The 24,827-nt window shown below is 44.9% G+C and overlaps 1 protein-coding gene and 1 long non-coding RNA gene across 5 annotated transcripts in view; one reads left to right on the top strand and one right to left on the bottom strand.

The window, feature by feature from the left end:
• Positions 1-24,827, bottom strand: part of NTM (neurotrimin) — a 941,634-nt gene that overhangs the window by 398,973 nt on the left and 517,834 nt on the right. The window contains exon 2 of one of the 4 annotated variants that reach the window (XM_037038185.1): positions 1,806-1,890. In XM_037038185.1, coding sequence (XP_036894080.1) covers positions 1,806-1,890 — 85 coding nt within the window. Of the gene's footprint in view, positions 1-1,805; positions 2,849-24,827 lie in introns of those variants that run through there. The other 3 variants (XM_037038186.1, XM_037038187.1, XM_037038188.1) reach the window with 3 other exon arrangements.
• Positions 1,836-24,697, top strand: LOC118981421 (uncharacterized). Its single transcript, XR_005065340.1, has 3 exons — positions 1,836-1,892; positions 22,524-22,527; positions 24,687-24,697. It is a non-coding gene; the product is annotated as an uncharacterized LOC118981421 (long non-coding RNA).

Here is a 24,827-nt window from a genome sequence, read left to right on the forward strand (position 1 = left end):
CTGGGGCTGCCTTCTGGGACCAGACCCTGACCAGTCCAATCCCCCTCACTGTTCCTCCAATATGGGGGCTACCGTCTGTCAGGGGCCCTTTGCTATGTCTCTATCCCCAAATCAGAGTAGAACTGGTTTAGAGATACCTCCCATCTTCTCTTTGAAGATATCATCCCAAATGTTTCTCAAATGCTCTCCCTGTGTAAACGTCTCTGTTTTATCTGTTGAGGGTTATTCTTTGCAGCCAAAGTTTAGAGACAAAGGAGGCATCCAGAGAACACTGTATGTCACTGACTACATTGCTTCAGACGTTCATTTTCGTTTTTCTCTCAGGTAGTCCGAAATCACGGCGCATTTGGAGTTCCCCTGAAATCCCTTCATAAAGCAGATGTACAGTTATTTCAGGGTGGGAGGTAGATGTATAACCTTTGTTCAAAATAATTCCTAAAGGCCTTAGTGGAAGTGGTCAGTTCCGAGAAGCAAGGAGCAACTAGGAATTCACTGGGGCAATGGAAGTTAGCTCCCCACAGACAAAGGGGCATGGGATGTCCACAGGCCCTGCATGGGTCCTTAAAACCCACACCCCTTTGGCATAGTCCTGCCAGCCCCCCTCCTCAACATTTTCTCTCCCATGGGTGCTGCCTTCCCTGGGCCATCCTCAAACAATCCAGTCTTAGAAGAACAGCCACTGAGGGGCTAAAGAGGGGGATACAGAGGGGACAGCAGCACCAACAATCTTCATATGCAAAAGACAGGAATATCACCACACTGCCTTGTGGTTAGCTCAGTGGCCCAGTTTGGGAAACTTTATTTGAGAGGGCATATTAAATCAAAGAGACATAGGAAAATCATTCTCCCCATCCATCTTCTCAACTCCTTCCTTGGGCCGACTCTCATAACACTCCAGGAAGTGAGACTCCACTACAACCACCAATTCTATGTTGCCCTCCCAGGGGGGCGTGCAGTTTGTAGGCACTAGAAATTGAGCTAGCATTTCAGGAGGCAGGGTGACTGGGGAGACAGGCGCTCACTACTTTACACACAACATAACCAAGATTCTTCCTCTCCTCCTCGTCTGGTCCCCGTAATCCTTAGCCCCATAGGCCAAACAGTACCTGACTCAATACTGAAACTCAGCTTCCGCTAGGTGGATGAGTTTTCCAGGTACCGTTTTGGTGAACAGCAGCAAGGGAGTGCAGTTAACTAGAGTAAATGATACTTTCCACAGACAAATCAGACTCCTCTTCATGGCTCCGATCTCAGAAAGCAGTGTTCAAACAGGAGGAGCACTGTCCTGCCCACCAGCTCCTGGCATGAAGGCCCCCAGGAAAGCCCAGGTACAGTCAGGCCCCGGACAAAACAGCAGCTCTGGGAGAGTGAGGTAGCCCAGCTAGCCACTCCCCAGGGCTTGGGCAGAGTGTGGGAATTCACAGGAAACCACACCAGCCCTTTGGGGATCATTAACTTCAGAGAAGACTGTTCACACTGAGCCCCATCCAGGCCCCAGTCACCATGGCCATCAGCCTGGGACTGCCACAGTCCTCAATCTTAGGGACTCCCGGGCCCAGCAGCTTCTCATGCTTCCCAAGTCCTGAGGCAAGGAAGCCAGCTTTCTCCTGGACCTCTGAGAGGTTCCCAATGAAACCGCCAACATCCCCAGGACAGAGAATCCAGCGCATCCATCAATTGTGCAGCCCAAAAAATCAGTAGCCATCCTGCCTGCCGCTCCAGTGCACACACCTGCACCCCTACCCCTCTCTTCCCACCCCCTTCTCAATTCATTGTGAAGTCATTGAAGAATGGCAGCTCCCTACCTGAGGGTGGCGCTCTCCCCCTGCCGGACCGTCACGTTGTCCATAGCTTTGGGGAAGGTGGCATCTCCGCTGCGCACGGGCACTCCTGTGGGTACAAGGAACAGCAGCCTGAGAGACACGACCACGAGGCACTTCCAGGGCAGGAACAGGTACCCACAGACCCCCATCCTCGACAGCCACAACTTCCCAGAACTCCTGCAGCTGCACGGCACACGCCCCCCGGGCGAGCACAGGAAGTGGGTGGGGTGGGGGAGCGAGCACAGGGACTGATCAGTGAACTAGCGGCGATCCAGAGGCGCGGGCAGGAGAAAAGCGCGCAGACTCCTCTGAGTCTAAAATTCCTCTCCCAAACCCAGCCTCAGCGCTCCAGCCTCGGAGAACCAGTTTCCACGGAGGACATTCAAAGGGGGATTCCTCGGTGCTGCTTCGGCCGGGGAAGGTGGCCGAGAAAGGGGAAGCTCAAGGCAGGTGAAAGGTGTGGGCAGGTCTCAGGAGTCCTTTCTTCCCATTAACAGTTCAGACATGGCACTTTGGAGTGGAATAAGCACTTTGGTACCCGAAGGGGGACGGAGGGTGGGTTAGATCCAGCCACGCAGAGGAGGTCTGCAATCCCTCAGTTCGAACAAGGGGAAATCCAACACTTTCTTTGTAAGTTTCAGAGGAAGGATTGAATACAATCTGTAACAATAGCAGAGATGAAAAGTAGAACGCGCAGGAGGCAGCAGGGGGTGTGCGAGGAGAAGACCGCTGTGCCGGATCTGGCCCCGGGGATCCTGCCGCAGCCTCCTAGGTCAACTTCCTCGGAGCCGAAATGCGCGCTGCAGCTGCTGAGACGTAGCCGCTCTCGGCTGGGGAAGTGGCCGCAGTGGCGGCCAAGGCAGGGGCGAGCGGACCGCAGCAGTCCCTTGCTCGCTTTCTCGCTTGCTTGCTCGCTGGGGAAAGCGTGGCGCAGCCGGCACCGGAGCCGTGCAGAAGCCACACTTAGCGGCCGCCCCCGGCCTCCGCGCCGCCTTCCTCCCGGGAGCAGCCCCGACGCGCACGGGCCCCGACCGCCCGGGTTGTCATGGCAGCAGCTCCATCACTGACCGCCACTTTCTCCGGTGTCGGCGCCGCGCGAGCGGGCGGACTGCGCGCTCATCCCGGCGGGCGGGCGCGGGGCGCGGGCGCCCACCTTAACCCCCGCCGCGCCGCGCTGCGCTGCTGCAGTGCACCAGCCAAAGCGAGGGATTTAACCATTTCCCACCTTGAAAAACTGTCACTTGCAAATTAAGAAGGCAAAGTTACCACGCAGCTTTAATAAGCCCAAGATATCTTAATAAGGGTCACAAACTAATAAACTAGGAAAGGCAAGCCCTGTAGCTTGCATACATGCATCTTAAAAAATATCAAATTAATCCCGTTAGCATTTAGAGTGTTGGGAAGGTGTTTTAGAATAATCTCATTTTTTATTCAGTAGCCAATGCCCGCATCACCAATCCCCATCCCACGAAAGCTAGTTTAAAACACCAGAGACGCGATGCAACCATTCTAAACAGAGAGCTCCCATATACAAAAAAACTGCAAAATCACGGAAGCCTCTTAGTGTGTGAAACTGGCAAAATTGCACCGAAATCTTGATCAAGTTCTGACTTATATTCTTTATCCTTGTCGACGTTAAAAATTCTAGCCCTTCAAAAGAGCCCACTTAGATGAAGAAGCCTCTCTGTGACCCTCTCTGGCTTTATTCACACAGTGAACGCCTGAGTTTCCTGGGCTCTGTACTCTTGCAGAGCTGACTTCACCTTAATAGGTGCGTTTTTCCAATTTTTGAAGCCTAAGGAAAAACCAAATTCCTCTCAATTCCCATCACTTTCCCTCTCCAAATGCTGTGGGTCCCTGGGTACCTACATTTTTACTTCTCCCTTAACTTCAGCTCTGATGGGAATGCTGTGCATTCCCCTTCCTGGGCCTGGCTCCTGAGAAACAGGGAGGGAAGCCCCCAGCGACCCAGCCTACACAGCAGGGCTAACACTGCTATGCTGCCTTCTCAGGGACTGCGAATCTGAGCTCCCTGCACTGACCCATACTCTCCCCCTGGGGACAGAGAGGAGGCAAGAGTGGCTTTGTTTTTTCCCTCAACTTTCTATAAAATCTAAACAGGAAAACAGATAGACAGATAGATAGATAGATAGATACAAAGAAAAAATGTGTATGTGTGTGTGGGTGTGTACACACACACACATACTGTCAAATAACAGAAAAATATTCTTTCTGAAAACCCATCTAGCCAACACCAAAGAGATAGAATCATTATAAGGGTCCATGTACCATACATTCCTTGCACCTCGCAGGTAGCAACCACCCCTTTCATGTAAGTAGCACGTGTGTTAGGATGACACAAGGGTTTCACCTATCACATGCCCCTCACTGTAACTACTTTAGATTGGTAGGAACTGAGGTCAGGTTTGCAGGTGTGGAAGCCAAACCCTGGGGTAGCAAGGAGAGCCTGAGCAGGCTGGCTTTTCTCTTCTGAGAGTTGACCAGGAAGTGATCAGCCCTGAAAAGCTGAGCAAGGTTACACTGAGGATCTCAGTGAATCAATCATTAGGCCTGTTTTCTCTGCTCTCCTCTGGTGACTTTTTCTGATGTTAAATTCTCAGGGAAACTCATCTGCTGCTTTTGGCCAGTGGGGACCCTTTGATATATAGCACCCCCAAAAATCAATTGTCAACTTATGGCCACAATGAAAGACTTTACTACCAGGGCGGGGAATGACATTTATGGAGAGAAGGAGAGTTTTGCTTCTATTTTTGAAAGAAAAGGAGAATTCTCCTATTCTAGCACCAGTTTATTCTTGCAAGTCTTTATTTTGTGGACAGTTGTGGAAATAGGAAATTGAGTGATGTCACCAAGTTAAGATTTTATGTGGTAACAGACATACGGTTTGATATTGTTTTCTGATGTTTGCTTCACTGAATTGGGGGTTCTCCTTTCCCAAAAGCCTAAGAACTCACCTCTAATCATCCACCCATTCTAACCACCCCATTCTCCCCTCTCCACCAACCCCTCTTTGTAATTGCATCCTCACTGCCTCATGTGGAAACAAAGGCTGGCCATGAGGAAGGAGAGGGGCTTCTCATGTCTTTGGAGCCATATCCCTGCAGGCTGGAGAATGGCAGTGATGATTGCTTTCATGATAAATTCTAATCCTGGCTTTTGCATCTAATTCCTAGGTAGGTACAAATGAGCATTAGTTTTTGCATCTAGGAATGTAGATAATGACAACAACAGGCCTTCCCCAGGGGCCTACATACATGATTAACTCTACAGTAAAATACTTAGAAATCCATTTAAGGTAGAAGATGCTCTATTAATACATTTTGCCTGCCACTAGTTCATTATTATGGCTGGGCAGAAAAATGATTCTTCCTACGGGCTCTTTAAGACGTTCAGTTTATACCAGTGTGCATGCAGTTGACCTAAGACAGTCAGACCACCTTTGCCTCCGGCCATGAAGGGACAGCGCCCAGCAGCAGCATCCCAGCATCCACTGAAAGGACACCCAGCAGAGCTCAGGTGCGCTCAGGATGAACAAAGACAAGCCACTCACAACTTCATACCTGCTCTTCAAACCCAGGGATCTAAACTTTATTCAAAAAGGCAAGTTTAGAAAGTGGAGACAGATCAGAGAGGCCCTCACAATTAACAAGGCAGAATCCACTGCTTTCAAACCCTTTGCTGAAGTGGTTTGAATAGGTGAAGATCAAAATCACATCAACTCCCTCCCCACCCTCTAATCACTAAATAGAACCAACATTTAGTGGCTTATCTTCTCTCCTGTCTATTGCCTCATAAAAACTGCTGGATTTATTGTACTTTTCCCAGCATATTCAAGTTAATGAAAAAGGGATGACAGTCAGAGCAATTTCATTATTTGTGTTCTTTATAGAAACAACTTCCTTTCTGCCTCCTGGAAAGCAGATTCCTAATGAGCACTCACCTCCACCTACTTCCCCATCTCCCTCGCCTCCCTCCCTCCCCTCTTACATACACATATAGTGTACACATAAATCAACTTGTCACAGCTTGTCTTTGTGCTGACAGCTGTAATTGCTTCAGGTTATAAAAATATCTATAGGACAATGCCTTTCAAACACACGCACACACGCACACACACATGTACACACAGCTTAAGCAAAAGAAAACAATCATATTCCCTTTAAGGGTCCTGTGACTGCAGAGGGGAGGTGAGCAGGAGCCTGCCCTGCACCATGGGGAGTGCGGAGGGGCAGGTGAGGAAAGAGGTAGATGGAAAATTAGGCAGAGGCAGTCTCCACACACTACAGCAGGGTTGGAACTGGAACAATTTCCCATGAAAGAGAAATCAGCTGTTGTTTTCGGTTGACTCTGCTACATACAGCAGGCCAGGGTTAGCTAAAGAGCTGTGAATATTCTACACAGGAGACCAAAAGAGAAACTCTGGCTTAAGAAATGCCAGTTTCTCTTCTCTAAAAAGGCTAAAGGCCCCCCTCTCCTGGTGGAGGTTCCAAACTGGAGCACAGGCGAGAAGATAGCAAAGGCAGGGTAGCTGCAGTGGCATGGCACCAAATTGATATTGGAAGGAGGAATCAGAAAAGGTGGTGTGAATCCAGACAAAGAGATGTCTCCAGAGGCGCAGAGCAGGGATGGACTCTGGAAGAATGCACGCTATCCCTCCTCCCATGTGATTATAGGATCAAAATAAAATTGTTTGACTGGGCTGGAGCCTAGCATGTTAGGATTGTAGCAGGAAGAGAGAAAGAGGGGAAGAGGCTTCCATGGAGAAAAAATGAGGTCACTAATAGAATCAGAAGGAGCATAAGAAAGAAATGGCAAAGGCTAGACTGTGTGGACCTTAAAAGCCACCAAACTTCATAAGAGATGCATGAAGTGCAGAAATGGCCAGTAGAGCACTTGATAAGTAGACAGAAAAGAGAAAGGAGCAGAGTGAATAATCAAAATTGAAACACCTAAAAAGCAAAAGCCAGACACCCAAAAGGGAATATCTCAAGAGCCAGAGGTTTGTGGGGAAGAATCTTTCCTCATCTTGGTTTTGGTTCATAATGAGACCCTGGATTCCCAGGATCACAGAATCATACACTCACAGGGAACCTTGGAAGATGTATAGTATCACACTCTCATTTTATAAATGGGGGGTTGAACCCCAGGAGAGAGGAATAATTGCTGCAGGGACTAAAGTTAATAACTGGTGAATCGGGGCTAAAACTCAGGACCCCTGCACCTGTCCAGTGTTGTTTGCACCATACCTGTCAGGAAAGAGCATTGCATAAGAGTTAAGTAGTAAAGTTAGTTCTTCCTTTGGCTGCTCTGTCCACAGGCAAGAGAGAATTATGGAGGGAGTCATGTCATTACTGCCCAGTGTATCTCTGGGTATTCAATTATTCAGCTGCATTCAGTGCTTTCAGTAAACTTTAATGAATAGGGTTTCAGATCCTTCTATGTACCAGGAACTGTGTTGAAAGTTAGAGACCCAAGATGGAAGGCATAGCCTCTGCCATTGATTCGCTTGCAGTATTGGGCTATTGGGCTTGTGGGTGGTTTTATGTGTATACACGTTCAGGGTTGTTGAAGTTATAATGAACTCAACCCTGTGCTCCCTGTAGGCCCTTGAGAACATTCTTGTTGCTGAGAAAAACAAGCTGAAAGATACCTGTTCTTTGGAACAGTTTTTCCCATTACTTGTCCTGATATTCAGACACTGACCATGATATTCTACGCTTCAGGTAGAGTGGCATTAGGAGGGCAAGAGTCCCAAGGAAGGGACTCTTTCTTGGTTTATAAATCCTTATAAACCAAGGATTTATAAATGCAAGGAAGAAATTCATCTACTCAACAAACAAGCATTCAGTGCATGCCAGCTATGCATTAGGTGGTGGATTTAAGCTGTGGATGAGAGAGAAAAATAAAAACCAATGCCCATATTACTAACCCTTATAAAGCACACTGTGTAGTAGGAGAAGTAGGGTTTTCTTTATTGTTCTATTACAATTGTCCCAATTTTCCCCATTGGTCTCACTGCCCTGCCCACCACACCTCCCCCGGACTCCCACAGTCAATAATCCCGCCGTCCTGTTGTCCATGTCCATGGGTCATTTATACTTGTTCTTTGACTAGACCCTTGTCCTCCTTTCCCCTTTGTCCCCCTCTTCATCCCCCCCCCCCGTCACTGTCAGTCTGTTCCTTGTTTCCTTGACTCTGGTTCTATCTTTCTCACTTGTTTGTTTTGTGCATTAGGTTCCACTTATAGCTGAGATCACATGATATTTGTCTTTCACTGACTGGCTTATTTCACTTGGCATGATGCTCTCCAGTTCCATCCATTCTATTGAAAAAGGTAGAAGTTTCTTCTTTCTTTCTGCTGTGTAGTATTCAGTTGTATAAATATACCACATTTTTTTGATCCACTCAGCAGATTTTAAGGAAGAATTTTGTAAAACAGTGGCAACAATTATAAAAATCCCTATGATGAGTAAGTGGAAGAATGTATGTAACAGAAGGTTCTCATGGAATCTGGAAGATCGGGAAATGTTTCCCTAAGGAAATGACTGTAAACTGGGACTTCATAGTAAGGAGGAGAGATGAAGGGACAGGCAGTGTAGGCAGGATCCTAGTTGCAGGCACACAGGACAGAACCTTCACACCCCAGGCCTGGAAGGAGCACAGGATGCTCTTCATATTGCCAGATGGTTCTCACTTAAAGGAAGGATGGGTATGTCCAAGGGGCTGTGTGTCTGATGGAAAACTTCTAAACACCACAGTGCACTCATCAATTTAGTCACTACATATTCACTGATATAGTGTGACCATGGAATTGGACTCAGACAGGCCAGAAGGCAAATCCCCATCTCCAAGACTAACCAGTAACCAAGCAGGCATATACTAACCTCATTTATAAAGTAGTGGTGATCATTGTACCTGCTGCACAGAGTCGATGGGAGATGAAATGGGACAAGAGAGGTGAAGAGTCTAGTGCAGGGCCTGCTCTGAGGCAGGGGCTAACCATGTGGTGGCTCCTGTGCCCCGGGGGTTGGGAGGGTGGGCCAGTGGAGGTGCGTTCCTCATTCACAGGCAAGATTTTTATTTAAAGAATCCAGCAGCCTGCAGAGCATAGGCCTATGTGCACCATCTGTGTGCGCCTCCTGCGGGGCTTCACCCCAGAGACAGAGCAAAACACCGCAGCAGGATGTGATCAGAGAGAGGAAGTGGCTCAGCTTTCAAACCAGGACAGGAAGAGGGGTGACCCTCCGGCTGTCACCCCAGTGTGGCAACGCCAGTGTTCTCCAAGACCACACAGGATATAAGCCTGTGGGAAAGAGCCCATGTTGGAGAAACAGGAAAGGGCTTTCTCCTTCCCAGGCAGCAGGAACATTTCTCTGTCATGTTCCCACAGGCTCCTGAAAGGTGGCGTGAGATACACTGAAAAAAAGGAAAGACACCTCCATCTCATCACTCGGTGAGTGCTGCCCTCTGACCTCCTTCTGGCAAAGCCTTGAGCCCTTCTTTTCTCCTATGTGCTCAATGGCTGCCTCCAAAGGCTCCTCAAGTCTAGATGGTAGACTAGTTCTTTGATAGTGCTCTCTTGTGCCTGACTCATTGCTCTTCATTGCTACTGTTGAGCATCAGAGGACAGTGATTCAGGATCAGCCCAGTGCCCTATGTGGAAAGGAGCAAGGTTACATGCAAACACTTGTCTACATGCAAAAATGGACACAATTCTAAGGTTTTCAGGGTGCAGCCCAAGCAGAGTCAGGTGGTACCTTTTAATCTAGAAAGAGCTCTTTGTATGGCACACTCACCAGCACCCAACTTGGAGCTTAAAAGCCTAAGGTTGCTGTCAGAGGAAGGGCTCTCGCCTCGGTCCCTGCACACTCTTCTTCCTGAACAGTCACCCAGTACACGTTTTGCTTTAATCTGTCTCTTTATTTTCTTTTATGGTTTTACTCATTGTTCTCCAGCCAAGAGCAGCAATAGAAGAAGAAATTTATAATGAGACAAGAACTTGCTCAGTAGCACGTGGGCTTCATTGTACTTTTTGTTGAAAGTGACATTCCATAAATATCATTTCTAAACCGGAAGATTTTGGTTCTAGTCTCAACTTGGGACATCGTGATGTCACCTTGGAGAAGGTGCTTAATTTCTTGAATTGCCAGCTTTCTCATTTGTCAAAAGAACCATCTTCATACATGGGTTTTTGAGAAGATCCAACATTCATGTAGCCAAATGGGCTAATGCACTTTTGAAAGTTAAAAGAACTGTTTAGAGTAAGATGGCAGCTCAGTAGAGGGGCTGGAGTCAAGGGTATTGCATTCAAGCCTCAAGTCCTCCACTTACGGGCTGCGTGAAGCTGCCCAAGTCACTTTTACATTCCATCTGAAGGAGGCATTTGGATTAAATGACTTCCAAGGACCCTTCCAGCTTGGATGGTCTATAGATTTAATGCTTCTTAACACTTTTCTCAAAAGCTGTTTTTCCTTCATATTCACTTACTAGTTCTTCCTGTAGAGAAATAGCTCTTCTCATCATGTCCTTCCACTCTTCTCACTCAACAAGATATCCACTTTGAAAGTCAGAAAACTGCCGCACAAAGTAATTCATGAGCTACACTGAGTCTAAATAAAGCAAGCTGACGGCAGGGCCAAGGAGGTTAAAATTCCTCTGATTAAGGGTTTCGTTAAGAAAAAGAAAATCCCACCATGCAACTAGCAATGTTAATCTTCAATAAATATCCTCTTAATATTTAACTGGCATTTATTTAAACTTACAGTAAGTGTCCTATTAAATCTAAATTAATTGCTCATTTGGGAATCTTCCCCTAAAGTCTAGCTGGAACATGGCTTTCTAGATCATAGTCTGTGTTAGGCATTCAGCCATAAAGAGAATATTTAAGCCATCCTTCAAGACTGGACTATTAGAGGACCACACTTGGAAGGGCCTTAGAGGTCAACTGGACTAGTAAGTTTTATAATCTGTGTCTTTTGACTTTCTGGGGGCCTATTTTTCTCAACTCTTCATAAGAGGGTATTGTGTGTTCTTTAAAACTATCATTCTCCCTCCTGTTTTTTTAATGTATTTTTAATCTCTTTCTCTCTCTCTTCCCCTGTTTCTGGTAGTGAATTTTTTCTGACTGGACTTTGTATTTAGACTTATTCTGCCGTGTTTTTGTCTTAGTCTCTCTTGAATTTCTTAGGACAAGCTATCTTAGGCACAGAGCAAATTCTGTATACAGAGATAGATGTGTATGTGTATACATATATAGTATTTTATTTGTCACAAATCACATTTTATAATAGCAGTTGCATATAAAAGACTAAGAACTGTGAAATAGCCCCTGAGTCACACTGCTTTATAAGGGGCAGTGAGAGTGTAATTGGGTAGAACTGATCTTTGCTATCCCTGAAATCAATCAATATTTTTTATTATAAATGTGGCCTTGGATGAACTTCTGGGATGTTATTTTGCTATGATTATAACACATTTACAACATTTCTACATCACACACACACTTGGGCACACACATGCCCAAAGACACGTACACACTCACCCACTGGTTTCATTCAATTAGTAGTAAAACATGTGGATTAAAGATAAACACCTAACCAGATGGGTTAGTGTTCAAGCTGAATTAACTTTCCTCAAGAAGAAGTGGTTGGGACTAAAATCATTTACCTTAAGGATTCTGAAGTTTTTGGTAGCTGAGTTAGATTTATGCATGTGCACTGTCTTCCCTGCAAGGCCTGCGGAGAGGCTGGTGACTCAGAGAGGAACGAAGTTGGAGATGGGAATGATTAGCGGGGCTAGGAAGGCATAGGTGAGAGGCAGGAAGGCGGGTGGACAGGAAGGCATGCTGCAAGTTTGTGTGAGGACTGAGCATGTCCTCCACTGTTTGTTTGTGGAGGGTTGCATTTGCCCTACCAGGAGGGTCCATGCTTCTTTGCAGTTCCAACTAAGCTAATACATAAACCATCCAACTTCCTTTCTCTCCTTACTTCAGTCACTGTCAACTTAGACTGAAGACACTACACAATCCTTACAGTGTCATTAAAGAAACTTCTTTGTCTTCAAAGCTCTTTATTCTTTATTTTATTGAGCCTTAGACATTCAGGAAATAATTGAACACATTTCTATGTACTTGTGCATTATCCTGGCTTTTATCTTATCTGCCCATCTTTACTGATTACCATTCCTAGTTCAGGGCCTTCACAATGAAGTAGAGAAGGCAGCAGTTAGAACACCACATCCCTTCTGACCTGGGAGTCGCTACTGGTTTTCCTTCCTGGAAAGGAATGATTTCCCTGAACTTTTGTACACTTTCTTCATCTAGTTTGCCAAAATCTACTCGTGGTGCTGCAGGTAGTGGGAATGTCAGAGCAATTTGTGAGTGGCGTGGGAGTGTGGATGTAAATGCTGCTTGTGTAGCGTTAAATCTGGGGGGCGGGGAGAGAACCGGGGAAATGTTATGAGTGTGCATGTGAATAAGTGACAACACGTGAAAATAGTTTATCTAGCCTTTTACAACTGTTTTGACAAGGTGTCAGGATCAAAGATGCCTTTTTTTTCAAAGGTAGAAAATTAGTTTAAAGACACCAATAAAAGCTGGAATGACACGTTTCTATGTGGAGAGAATTCATACAGGATTCATCGAGGGAGAGTTGCCGGGATGAAGCAAATGCAGTATCTTTATCTTTATCTTTATCTATCTTTATCTTTATCTTTATCTTTATCTTTATCTTTATCTTAGTCTGTCGAGGGGAATTCATAGAGAACTCTCCCAAATTTGCAGAGACATTAAATGTCCTTAAATAATTAAATCTTCATTTGACAGAGATGAGCTTCAAATAACCCACAAAATTATGAAATTGTGTAAAGAAGTGGGTAAACACAGTATAGTGGAAAAATCATTGGAAGTGTGCTCCCAGGATGCTGGACTCTGGGCAGTGGTTAAGGAGCAGCGATGAGGAGTAAACCAAGCATGGATGTTGGTGTTAATTGCTTTGATTTTAAGTCCTAGCTCAGCAAATTGCCAGCTTGACCTTAGATAGTTTGCTCATCTCTCAGAGCCTCAATTTTTTTTCCTATACTAAGTAGGAATATCAGCTACCTCATGGATTTTCTGTGAGGGTTAAATGAGACAGTACACATAAAATACCCAGGGAAGCACCTGGCATGTGGTATAGGCTCCGCAAATGGTAGTGATTATCCTTTACAACCCAAGAGAACAGCCTTGGAAACAGTTGTGGCCAGTGACTTCCAAACTGTAGTCCTTACAACACATTTTGGACTGTGAGACCACATGTTATCACCTGCAGGTGTCAGGACCTTTTGCAAAAATAAAAATATATAAATAAATGTCAGATTCAACATTTTGTGAAAGCTATTAGGATATTGGAACATATAGGAATAAAGAAATGTTGCCTTTATGCAAAATTACTGTATTCTACATTATATGGTAATGTAGGTTATTCTACTACTTTATTCCAACATTACTTATAATAGTTGCCATTACAAATAATAGAGGAATTTCATGTGGACCACCTCTAAAGTGAGAAATTTGGAGTCACGTCAAATCCTTCCTCCCTCTCCATCACACACTCCCACAAAATTCATCCAACTGTTTCTCTTTTGTGGGCTCTGCCTCCAAAATACCTTCTAGGTCCAGTGACCTTTCTCCACTGCCTTACTCTGCTCTAAGCCATCCCATTTTCCTGCTTCCTTCCTTGGATGGCCATGCTTCCCTCTTACATGGCTTCCTTCCATCTGCTCTTGCCCGAGTTGTTTCAATCTCCACACTGAAACGAAGTTGTCCCGAAATTCTGATCATGTCACACTCCAACGCCATCTTTAGGGGCTCCCCAGGGCAATCTGAATAAAGCCCCAAATCTTCCACATGGTTTCTGAGCCTCGAAGGTGTGGCCTGTGTCTCTTTCCATTTTTTTTCCTGGTACTTCTTCCCTTATGGAGCCACACTGGTCTTCATTTTATTACTATTTTGATCCACAAAAGTTCCTCTTTGTTAACTCAGAGGCTTTGATATGTTGCATTCCTTCCTAAAATGCTGTCCTTATATTTTCCTGTCTAAGTTCGGTTCTAACTTCCTCACAAAGACCTGACTTTAACTGTTCCATTGAATTGGGGTAAATTGTATCAGCAATTTACCCCAATTGTATCAGCCCTTCTAACATTCATAATACTTGTAATAGTTTAAATTCTGTCTTTTTTTCTCTCTTATATTCCTGAAGCCTAACAGAATTTCTGACACAGAGTAGATTTTTGATAAACATTAGTTGAATTTAAGTAAATAGCTCAACTGGGGAAATTTTAAAATTTAAAATGACTTTCTGGCTGAAAGTTCAAATGAAGGAACAATTAAATTGATAAAGGCATTTGGTATTTATTAAATGTAAGGGTAAGGTAAACACATGCTTAATGATAAAAGTCTAGCTAGAAACAAAAAAATAACCCCAATAAATTAAAAGATGGGAGTTTAAGGATAAAACCAAGCATGTCTGTATAAAAAGTTATATGGGCAAAAGCAATATTTAAATAGGATAAGAAAGGGTTTGGATAAATTAGTGGGTGACAGACCCATACTGGTTTATTAGATTAGGGGTGTCTGATGCATAGCTCTAACCCTTGAAATATGCTTCCCATGCAAAATGACCACTGTCCTAAACTGGTGACTAGGACATCTGAATTGATATGAGCTGGTATGACCTTTCTAATGTCATGTTTCCATTTGTATGGTAATTCCATTTGTCTACATTGGTAGGGTAAGGGATTATGCTTATCTTACCCATGCTACCTCACAGCCCCCCATTCTAGAGTATGTGTGTACACCTGGTAAGAACATGTTTGAAATGCTGGAAGAAAATCCATGTATGTGTGTATGATTTGTGTGAAAAGTGAACCCTGAGTAATGGGAAAGCACCCTTAAGGTACAATTGGTGGGACACCTTCTGTTCTTAGTGCCCACTGCCTGGGCTGTTTCCCCCATGTCTGACTCCTGATCCCCACTCTTAACAATGGCTTGGGACTCCTGCTTCACCCTGCACTCACTGTGTCCTTCCCTCCTGATATACTTCTGGCACTATTCACACCTCCACAGACCCCCTCGTTCCAAATGCTCAACTCCAGAAGAACCGGATTACAACACATGTCTTGAAACCTTTGGTCTCATGGTCTTTGTTTTCCACCTCACTGCTTTCCTATGTCAGCCTGCTTTTCTGGGCACAGTGGAAAACAATCAGTTTTATATAACTCTACATTTTCAATCTAGTGGAAATGAACCTGACAGCCATAGTCCAAAAAAACAGTAGACAATGAACTATGTGCTTAGCTTATGTTCCATATGATGTGTTTCTCCAGAAGGCACTGAACTGTAACCTCATTTTGGAACCCATATTAGTCATTTTTGTCTTCTGAATACACAGTTGAATAACATGTATGTAACCCCCAGACATTCAAAGAAATGGCAATCCCAAGACCAGAGGGCTCTATAAAATGTTCTCTAAAATCAAGGCTTGAATAAGTTATTTGGAAAGATTGTTCCTGATTGCCAAGCAGAAATGAAATCATCCTTTTTACATTTATTGAACAACTATGTACCAAGGTAGATGATATAATACAACAGAAACTGTCATACCCTTGGTCTAGCCCCCAAGGCTAGAGCCTGCTGCAAAGACAAACACTGGGGATGATTGTACAGATAATCAATGAATCACTAGTTGAATACACGTTACAATGAGAAAGTGCAAAATTACAAGAGAAGAGAAAAAGGAGGGGACAGTGTCTTATTCATTATCACTCTACCTCAGCTAAGAACAGCTAAAACATATTCAATAGTAAACCAAAGTGAGAAGGCTGATTGAATGAATAAAGACATAAAAACATCTAGAATCTAACATCTCAGTATTTTTCTACAAGGCCAGTTAGTGGTACCTCCCTTACACAGACATCTCTACCAGACCCATTTTTTCCTTCCAAGAGGAAGTAGGGCTCTAGGAAACTGGGGCACCCTTTTCATGTTCTTATTATTTGTCAAGCCAAAGTAGGAGACATTTATAAATCAGGCTATATAAATATTTTCAGTACACTCATTTTGCTCTTGGGAAAGCTAGCTCACCATACTCTTAAAAAAAAGTCACTCTAATCCCAACATCCAATTTATGACCTCCTAGCTCTTCCTATCCAAGAATAACATTAATAATAATCAGACTATTAGCCAGGGTGCTTGGTTTGAACCTGAAAAATTTGTGAAATGATCTTATAAATTATTTTCCAAGGATATCATCTTTAAGCATTAACAGGCACAACTGACTCTGAATTCTGGGAATTGAGCATAATTACATGGAAATTGACAGGACACAAATGCCAAGAATCCTGTTAACCTTTCATATTTTGAAAAACTTCTCCTTATAATTATCTTTTTCCCTTTGTCTTAAAATGTTACTGATGAATATTTGCAGGCTTAAACAAACAGGGAAGTGAGTGGATTGCAGAACCTCAATCTTTACTTGGAATCCTAGAATTTTCCAGGCAACCCCACAGCATAGGGAGGTGCTAAATAGGCACTGGGAACACGGCTATTTCTAGATGTTGTATCCATCTTTGTATTAGCTCTGCTCTAGTTCTCTGCTTATAATCATCCACGCTGCGTATGGTGCTCCTTTGCATTAGCAATTACAGTGAAAACGTAGGTCTGAGGCATTTGGTGTCTAATGCAATCTCTGACCTGTTCTATGTCTTTGGGAAAATCACTGCACCTTTTTAGTGCTTCGGATTTCCCTTCTGTGAAGTGAATGTAATGGCATTTAAGTCTCACAGCAATAATATTTGCATAGTGCTTTAAACTTGACTATGGGCATTTGCATCTGTTATGCCACTTGGGTAGGGATGTCCCCTGCAGCCCCCTTCTTTCTGACTTCACTGACACAGCTAAGGTGCCCTTGTTTCTTTTCTCTACGATTTTAATCAAACTGTAACTCATCTGCCCCACACCTTAACCTGTACCTAAAGCAGGGCTTTTTTTTATAAGGGCAGTGCAGACTGCTTGGGGAGTGGTAAGGAGTTGGAGGGACACTGGTTGTCATCATAATAGCTGAGACGGTCTTGCCACTTGGTGGGATCAAGAAAGCAAGACAGTCAGCGAGGCTGGGGGATTCAGTCACAGATACTGAATGCCTGCCAGACATTTAGGTGAGTGAAATCTATTATGTTTTAATCAAAACTAACATGTGCTGCACTGATATATAAACACAAAATATTTTTGCAACATTTTAATGTTCACTAAACCTCTTAAGGATGAATCCGCCTTTGAGGTAAAGGACAGTTGTGCTTGATTTGTTCAGAGCTTCACCAAGAGTTTTTCACTAGCTTAGAAAATGACGTGACCCACAGGCATGCCTCTCTCCATGTTTGAGTCCCAGTCCTTCCCTGTGGCAGTCAGTATTGCGGTGGCCACTCACGAAGATTCCATACAGGGACCCAAGCACCTACATTTCATCACACCCTAAGGTGGGGCTGTGCCTAAAGCTTTAGTTTATAGTTATTGGGTTATCAATCTTTGTAAATTTCTTTTTCTTGTATAAACAGTTAGGATATTACATAAGTCATTTTTAAGTGAGTATATAGATAGCTTGTTTAAGCTACAAACTTAATTCTACAAAGTCATAAACATATTTCAAAATATTCTTTAATAATCTTTGGGTCAGAAAATGTAAATAACTTGTGACATAAACAATTCCAGACACAGAAGTCAGCTTCATCTTGCTAAAGTATAATTCTTTACTGTCAGGAAATGTCAGTGGAAAACCATCAGGAGCTAACTTTCTAGTGTCCCTCTCTGTTGTAGCCCCACCCCCTCCCATCCACCATCCTGTGACTCTTCAGCCTGTTTGCTTATTTCAAACTATGTATTTGCTCAGACTTCTGCTCTGCCAGGGTTCACTTGCCTTCCATCCACACATTTCTAAGTCCTATTCGAACTTCAAGGACCAGCTAAAATTCCACCTCCTTCATGAAATGTTGCTTTTCCTGGTGTCCCATGCTCCTCTCCCTCATCTCCCCCACTGGTTAAAAATAAATCCATATATAAAAATTGAACTTACTATACATATACTGTTGCATTATAATTGAATATTTGTCTGATTGTGCCTAGCAGGCTAGAAGCTCTCTGAAGGTAGACACCATTTCTTGTTCACTTTTGTACTTTCCCGAGGTTGAGCCAAGTATGAGGCAGTGTATGAGTTCAACAAACGTTTATTGAATCGAATTGGTCTCTGAGCAATTGAGAGAGGTGCCTAGGTACCATTACCTTTTTCACGCATGAGGAAAATGAGCTGTAAATTAGTTCTAAAAGGTATTTTATGCAGAGCGTCAGATGAGCCATGCTGCAGACGGGGAGCATGTCATTACCTCCAGCTCAGTCAGGGCTTAGCTCTGCACCTATGAAAACATCTAGAGAGGCTGGCTCACATTTTTGCTAATATTTTTTAAAAAGAACCTTTTCATTTCTAGATCCACTTTACAATATAAGACTTTGAATTTATATCACTTCTCTACCTCTTAAAAGCTGTCACCAAATAGAGCATCAGGTTTTGTCCTTTTAAGACTCTATTCCAACCGAATTCAGCCAGAAACAAGACATGTGTTTCCCAGAAACCTCCTCAAGCTTGCCTGGTGGTGGAAGGGTCAGGTTCCACCTGTGCTCCCTGGCCCAGCTCCAGCCTTAACTAAACCCATCCATCACAGACGAAGCCTGCCCTTCTCGCACACCACTTGAGTTGGAAATGGAAGTGGCCTTTTAACAGAACATTGTCTTAGGATTGTGTGAATCAAGGCTGACAGAGAAAGGAAGATTCATTCCTGACACCAATCATACTAATATGTGTCACCAAAATGACATTTTCCCTTTAATGATGAAAAATGCATGAGGGATGAGGGAGGAGCATGAACAACTTTTCTATGCTGTTCTGGTCTGATAGGGAGGAGCCTCTGTGGCTGCTGGTTTGCAATTTGAGGAGATGAGGGGAAGGATGGACAATTGGTTACTGAACACACGCGACTGCTACTACGTTTGGAAAGAGGGGTGCCGGCAGATGGAAGCCTGTGGGTTAGACAGTGTCACCGAACATCTGACTAATTTCTCATTAGGCCTGCTGCTGGTTTTTCAGTAGACTGCCCCCATTTCTTTCCGGCCCAAGCAGGGATTCAGAACTGGTTTTCAGGGCTGTCATGCACATATTTTACCATATCCAGTTTTGCAGAGCTAGTAAAGCCTTGCAGGAGCGCAGGGCGGCTGGAGGTCCCCAGGCCCTCACTCACCTACTCTGTGTTATGTGGACTACAATGAGGGGTCCAGGCTCCAATGCAGGTGCCATGTGTATGTCCAGGAAGGTCTGGTGATCTGTGAGTGGGACAAGGCAGGAGAAAGCCAAAGCCTTAGAGACTGAGCACAGAGACGCGGAGACTGCAGAGAGACTAATTAGGCAAGTCTCCTGTTGGCAGTTAAAAGGAAGCTGCACACTTGTTTCAGGTGTTCACAGAGTGAATATTTCCCAACAAATCCTAGATTTGTATCTACAAGCCCATTGTTTACAAAGATGTTAGGTTCTGACATCAATATAAAATTCTTTTTTCTTCCTTCCCCTCTTTTCTTGTCTACTGGCAGAGCCTACCTCCCGCAATACAGGCTAAAAATGCTAGCTATTTACTTTTCTGTCTCCTTTGCAGCTATGCCTGACCGCATCACAGAGTAGATAGGCTCAATAATCCTCCTTAATCAAAGAGAAGCAAGTATACTCCTCTAGGACCCCTTTGTTCCTGTCTTTGGTCATATTCAGGTGACAGGGTAAGAGCTGGAGAAATGCAACCACCTCCCACTAATGGCACAAAGATCCCACACCTTGAGCATGATGAAGACTGACTAGGAGATCCTGGGGTCCAGAGGCTGCTACTGACCGCTTGGACACCCTGCCTCCAGGCTTCTTTGATGTCCAAATTTCCTAAGCCTCTGTTAGTAAGGATTTGATTACTTGCAGCCCAAAGCATCTAAATTATTACATTCCTGTTTTCATCAAGAAAAATGTACTAACCTCATGAAGATGGTCCCCTAACTACTTTAGATTCCTTTACTCAGATTTGAACTAGGCTTGCTTTGGGTATGCACATCTTCTGCCATCCGCTGCAAGCTTTCTCTTTTTTCCTCACTCTCACAAATATTGGCCCAAACAGGCTGGCTTACGCACCAGGAACCATACTACACCAGGGTACTTCTAAAGTTTTTAAGTCTCTGCAATTCTTTACAACATTAATTAACACAACACCCACTCAATTAACTAACCTGCCAGAAAAGCAACTCAATATTCAGCATCATTATCTTCTTTATGGAGAAGAAAACTGAGTCATCTCTGTCCCCATATTTGCATGAGTGGGCTTCTGGCTCACCCTCTCCTTCTCCAACATTCGCACTTTCAAATATATTTTAGACCAGCAGTGATGCAATTTCACGGGGCCTTCTCCGGAACCCTTGAGCACCGCCCCTCACCTAAAGTAATTCATCCACAAGCACATATTTTTAAAACCCCTAACCCTACAGGAATTCCTACAAATAACCAAGAACACAGTGCCCACATCCCCAGTGTTGGGAGAATATGCCATCCTTCCTTCATGCTCTTGGTTTTTTTACCTCCCCAGGTCTTCTCAGACCTGGAAGAGTCTTCCAACATAGAGCTCAAAAGTTCAAAATGACTGCTAAGGGCCTGGAATGACACTGGAGCTCTGCCCTGGGAGAGAGAAAAAATGTGTCCCTAATGTTCCTAGGGAAGAAAGAGCAGGGTCAGGGAAAAGGCTCGGCAGGCTAGGCCCCTGCGGTGGGCCCCCCGCTGGGAGAAGCTCCCACCCCCTGTGGTCTCCCTGCAGGAAAATGATGCTCTTGCTCTTCCAGCATGGGGGTGGCTCTGTCCCTGCAGAGCCAGACTCGAGCACTCCCAATCCATCCTGTGCCCAGTGGGATCTGCTCCTCGAGAGGGCAAACTGACCAGGGTGCCACAGTACCTGTCAATTCCCTCCACCACTGAAGTGGGATCACCCAGTGGGCAGGGGGAGGTAACCTTCCAGGACAGCAACATAAACCAGTGCCCCCCCGCTCTCACTGCTGCCCTGAGACACTGAAGGGTGTCCACCTTCAGTAGAAAGTGCATGGATGAGGACAGGTGAAAAGTCACCATACCTGACTTAAGTTAGAACTTGGCTAGGATTTCATAACAGTAAACAAAATTACATGCTGCTTGACAGAAGCTATGCATGTGTATACAAAGTTTTAAATTACATACAATACTCTTTAATGGAATGGTTGTTAAACTTTTTAAAATTATTAAGATTATCTCACTCTGCACAGTTATAATAACCATAATAGATATAAAAATGCTGAAGCTACAAAACAAATGATCTTTTGTCATGATATTTGGTTCTTTCCCAACCACTCTGTCCAGAAGAAGCACTGTCCCCATTTGACAGATGAGCAAATTGAGATATGCATTTGTAAAGGAAGCTGACATAATTCCCATGGTAGAATGTGAGAAGTCTCAATCTCAAATCCAAACTTCTAAGTCCAAATTCAAGACTCATGTTACTTGACTGTGGATCAATAAGTGCAAGAATCTAGCCCTTCCTGTGGAGTGGAAGCTATGCCATGACTCACAGGGAGGATGTGGAGCACCCAGATGGGATAATGGGCATAACTAATGGGGAGAGAAGAAAGACGAGAGCTCAAAACTGGATGGAACGTGAACCAGAACCATGTTCAAAAAGTGGCCCCGTGAGAGCCTGTGTCACAGGGAAAGAAAGGAAAGACAGCCCGACATGCCTGACCTGTGCCCAGCTTGCCATTCTTCTCCCAGTGTGTCACTTCTGAGTTTCTTCCAAAGCAGGTTTTTTGTCCACACAGAACAATAAGCAGAATGTATCTACCACCAGGGCTTAGGGAGCCCGGGTACAGTTCCCACCAGGAAGGGCACCTTGAGGTGGTTTCAGATGGCCACTGGCAGACCAGACAGGGCCCATCTGGAGGCCCAGGGGCCTGTTTTCTGAAGCAGTGCTTGCTCAGGATGTAATGGTCAGGCCCCTTGATCTCTTGGCTACATGGGGTCCCCTGAAAACACTCTTCTCCTTCCTCAAATGGCCTCTGTCTTTGGCATACAGGGCAGCACACCTCATCCCAGGTCCCCTTTTCTTGCTTCCCAGGAGTGAGATGTGACCATCACAGGCTGAGGGCCACCCTCGGCCCTATCTCTGTTAATAAAACACTAACTTTTCTAAAAACACCTTGAATGAACCCCCTTCCACAGAGTCCCCTCTGGTGATTCAAGGTAGAAATCATCTTTCTCTTCTAAATCCCTGCAGTATCTTGCATCTCCTGTAGTATACAAAACATATTGCCTGCATTACAGTTAGGTGTGATGCAGCACCTTCAGCACCTTCCCTACAAGGTGCTAATCTCATTGTTAGAAGGGTCTTTGTTTTTTCATTAGATCAATGTACTTTACAGCTGAAAAGACTATATAATCCACCTAGCTCAGTGTGCTAATTTTACAGATGAGGAAACGGAGGCCTAGGGAGCTGACGTGATTGAGACAAGTGCTTGGACCGGAGTAGGGCTGAAATTTATTTGCATCCTCGGCTCAGTGAAGTGCTCGCCTAGAATAAGACCAGAATGGCAGCCCAAATAAGTGAATGGTCTGATAAATCCCTGACACCTACTGCTCTGTGGCCAAAAGTAGTCCAGATAGAATTGATAAGCCAATTTCAGTTTAGAGATAACCATTTCATTTAGTTCGTGTCTGTTCCCATTCAAGAGGGTTTTCACGAGGGGCTCATTCGAGCTTCTTAATAAGCAATTGGGAGGTGATGTCTTTAATCAGTTGACCAGGGATAAAAGTTCCTCAGTTTATTATGGTTTAATACATTTTAAAAATGAACAGAAAGTCAATCTAACACTAATAAAAGATGATTGAAAACTGTTAATTTAAGCCCAATAGTGCAACCTTGCTTTACGAAAGATGAAAATGCATATGGATTTCTTATATCCTCCACTGTGGACACTGCCGGGCTCAGCCCCCACCGCCGCTCCCCCTACACACAGCAGGCCACCGCTGCCGTCATTACAGGCAGGCCACCTTACGATTAGCGCAGCAATGCCAATTAATTGCGGTAATGAGCAGGCTTCGCATTTAAGGAAACTCACAGCCTGGTTCCTAGCAACCTTTATAGGCTGAAAATGTGTTTAGGAAGCTCTGTTACCATGGGGTCTAGAGTGTGTCTCCACAAAGAAGTAAAGGCTCTGAGGGTCAAAGGCATGGTGTGTGTCATCGCATGTCTGTGTGCATTGCATGGGTGCACGTGTGTGCATGCATGTGCTCTCGCAGAGTAGCCAGGTGCTGCTCTCCTCTAGAAGGGAAGCTGGGTCGGGGAGCGGGATCCTGGGGAAGGTAAGTGAAAGCTGCTGCAGGGAAGGAGCTCCGCACGTCTGGGAAGGAGGAGTCTCCCTGAGCAGAGAAATGGGGCTCGAGTCCTGGAGATTTGGAAAAGGAACTAAGTGCATGTTTAAGTAGGACGTGAGAGGGAACCTGAGAGACATCATCCTCGGTTGGGGAAACTATTTTCACTCACAAGCTGTGCATTGCAGTGGGCTTTCGCCCTAGTGTTTCCTTCCTGACCATCCTGTTTTCCTCCTTAAAGCCTCTTTCTGTCTTGTCTCTTTTTAAAAATCTGTTTGTAGATAATAGGGAAGTAGCTGCTCCTAAGTGGAGAAACCGCTCTGGTGCTTCTATTGCTTAAAACCATGTAGAAGTCCTGATACAAACCCCCCAAAGAACAGTTTCTCCTTGAGGACATTTTAATGTATTTAAAAAAAACACCCACACACTGGGCCTTCAAAGTCACATGCAATGTGACAAAGTGGGTAATTATGTTTCACTTAGCACACATCAAAGAAACAAATGGCCCGCGTGCGTGTACCTGGGCACCCCTGCACGGGGAAAAGGATTGGGGGAGGCTGGCCCCTGTTCATCCATCGGGCGCAGCCCTGGCCCCAGCCCTGGCCCCAGCCCTGGCCCCAGCCTGCCTTCAGATCCCTGACCTTAAAAGGAATGAGGCCCCAGAGGCTTAAAACAGAGCTGCAGTGGAATGCGTCTGGCCTTTTTCTTAGGTTCCTTTGTTTGGTTTTCATGGAAACCTGTGTTTATGGGAAGACTCTGAGCTTGCTTGCCACAGACAGATGTTTCTGGTCTCTGTCCCTCATCGTGCAAAGAATGTTGGGAGATGAACTGCCGTTTTTCCTCTTCCACCAATGCAGAAGATGGCAATGGGTTATCAACACTTCTAAAATCCAGAGGCCCCTCTGGAAGCAGGAAATGCCACAGTCCTTGGCAGAGAACTCTTCACCACGTGGAGCTTGTTGCTGTAACTCCCTGGGGCGATGAGGGTTGAAGCTGGGCGCAGCATCACCCATGCTCCACATGAGCCCAAGCTCCTCCTTCACACCCAGACCCCCCCACCATCCCATCCCTCTGCTTCCTCCACAGGCTGAAGACTTTGTCACTTTAACATTTAATTATATAAAATTCAGCTGCCTTTACCCCCTGTGGATGAGCAATTGTTCTGCTATTTCTACAAAACGCCACAGGAAATATGAAAATAGGAGGCAGGATTTGGAGCAAGACTGTTCATGAGTGCCTGTGGTTGGCAGTGTCAGAGAAGGCTGTCGGGATTTTACATCTGTGATGGGCGGGGGAGTCGAGGAGAGGCTTAGAGAAAAGGAAAAAGGGAGGTAGAGGGAGGGAGAGACAGAGGGACAGAGAAATGGAGAGAGGGAGAGAGAGGGGAAGGGTGGGAAGGGAGACAGAGGAAACGGGCACCACAAGGGAACCGTATCAAGATTCCACAATGGGATTTTTGACCTGAAGAGACTGAACCTGAGACTGAACCCAA

This window comes from Sturnira hondurensis, unplaced genomic scaffold (assembly GCF_014824575.4).
Source record: "Sturnira hondurensis isolate 20B ecotype Veracruz unplaced genomic scaffold, ASM1482457v3 Scaffold0024152, whole genome shotgun sequence".
Classification (NCBI taxonomy): Eukaryota; Metazoa; Chordata; class Mammalia; order Chiroptera; family Phyllostomidae; genus Sturnira; species Sturnira hondurensis.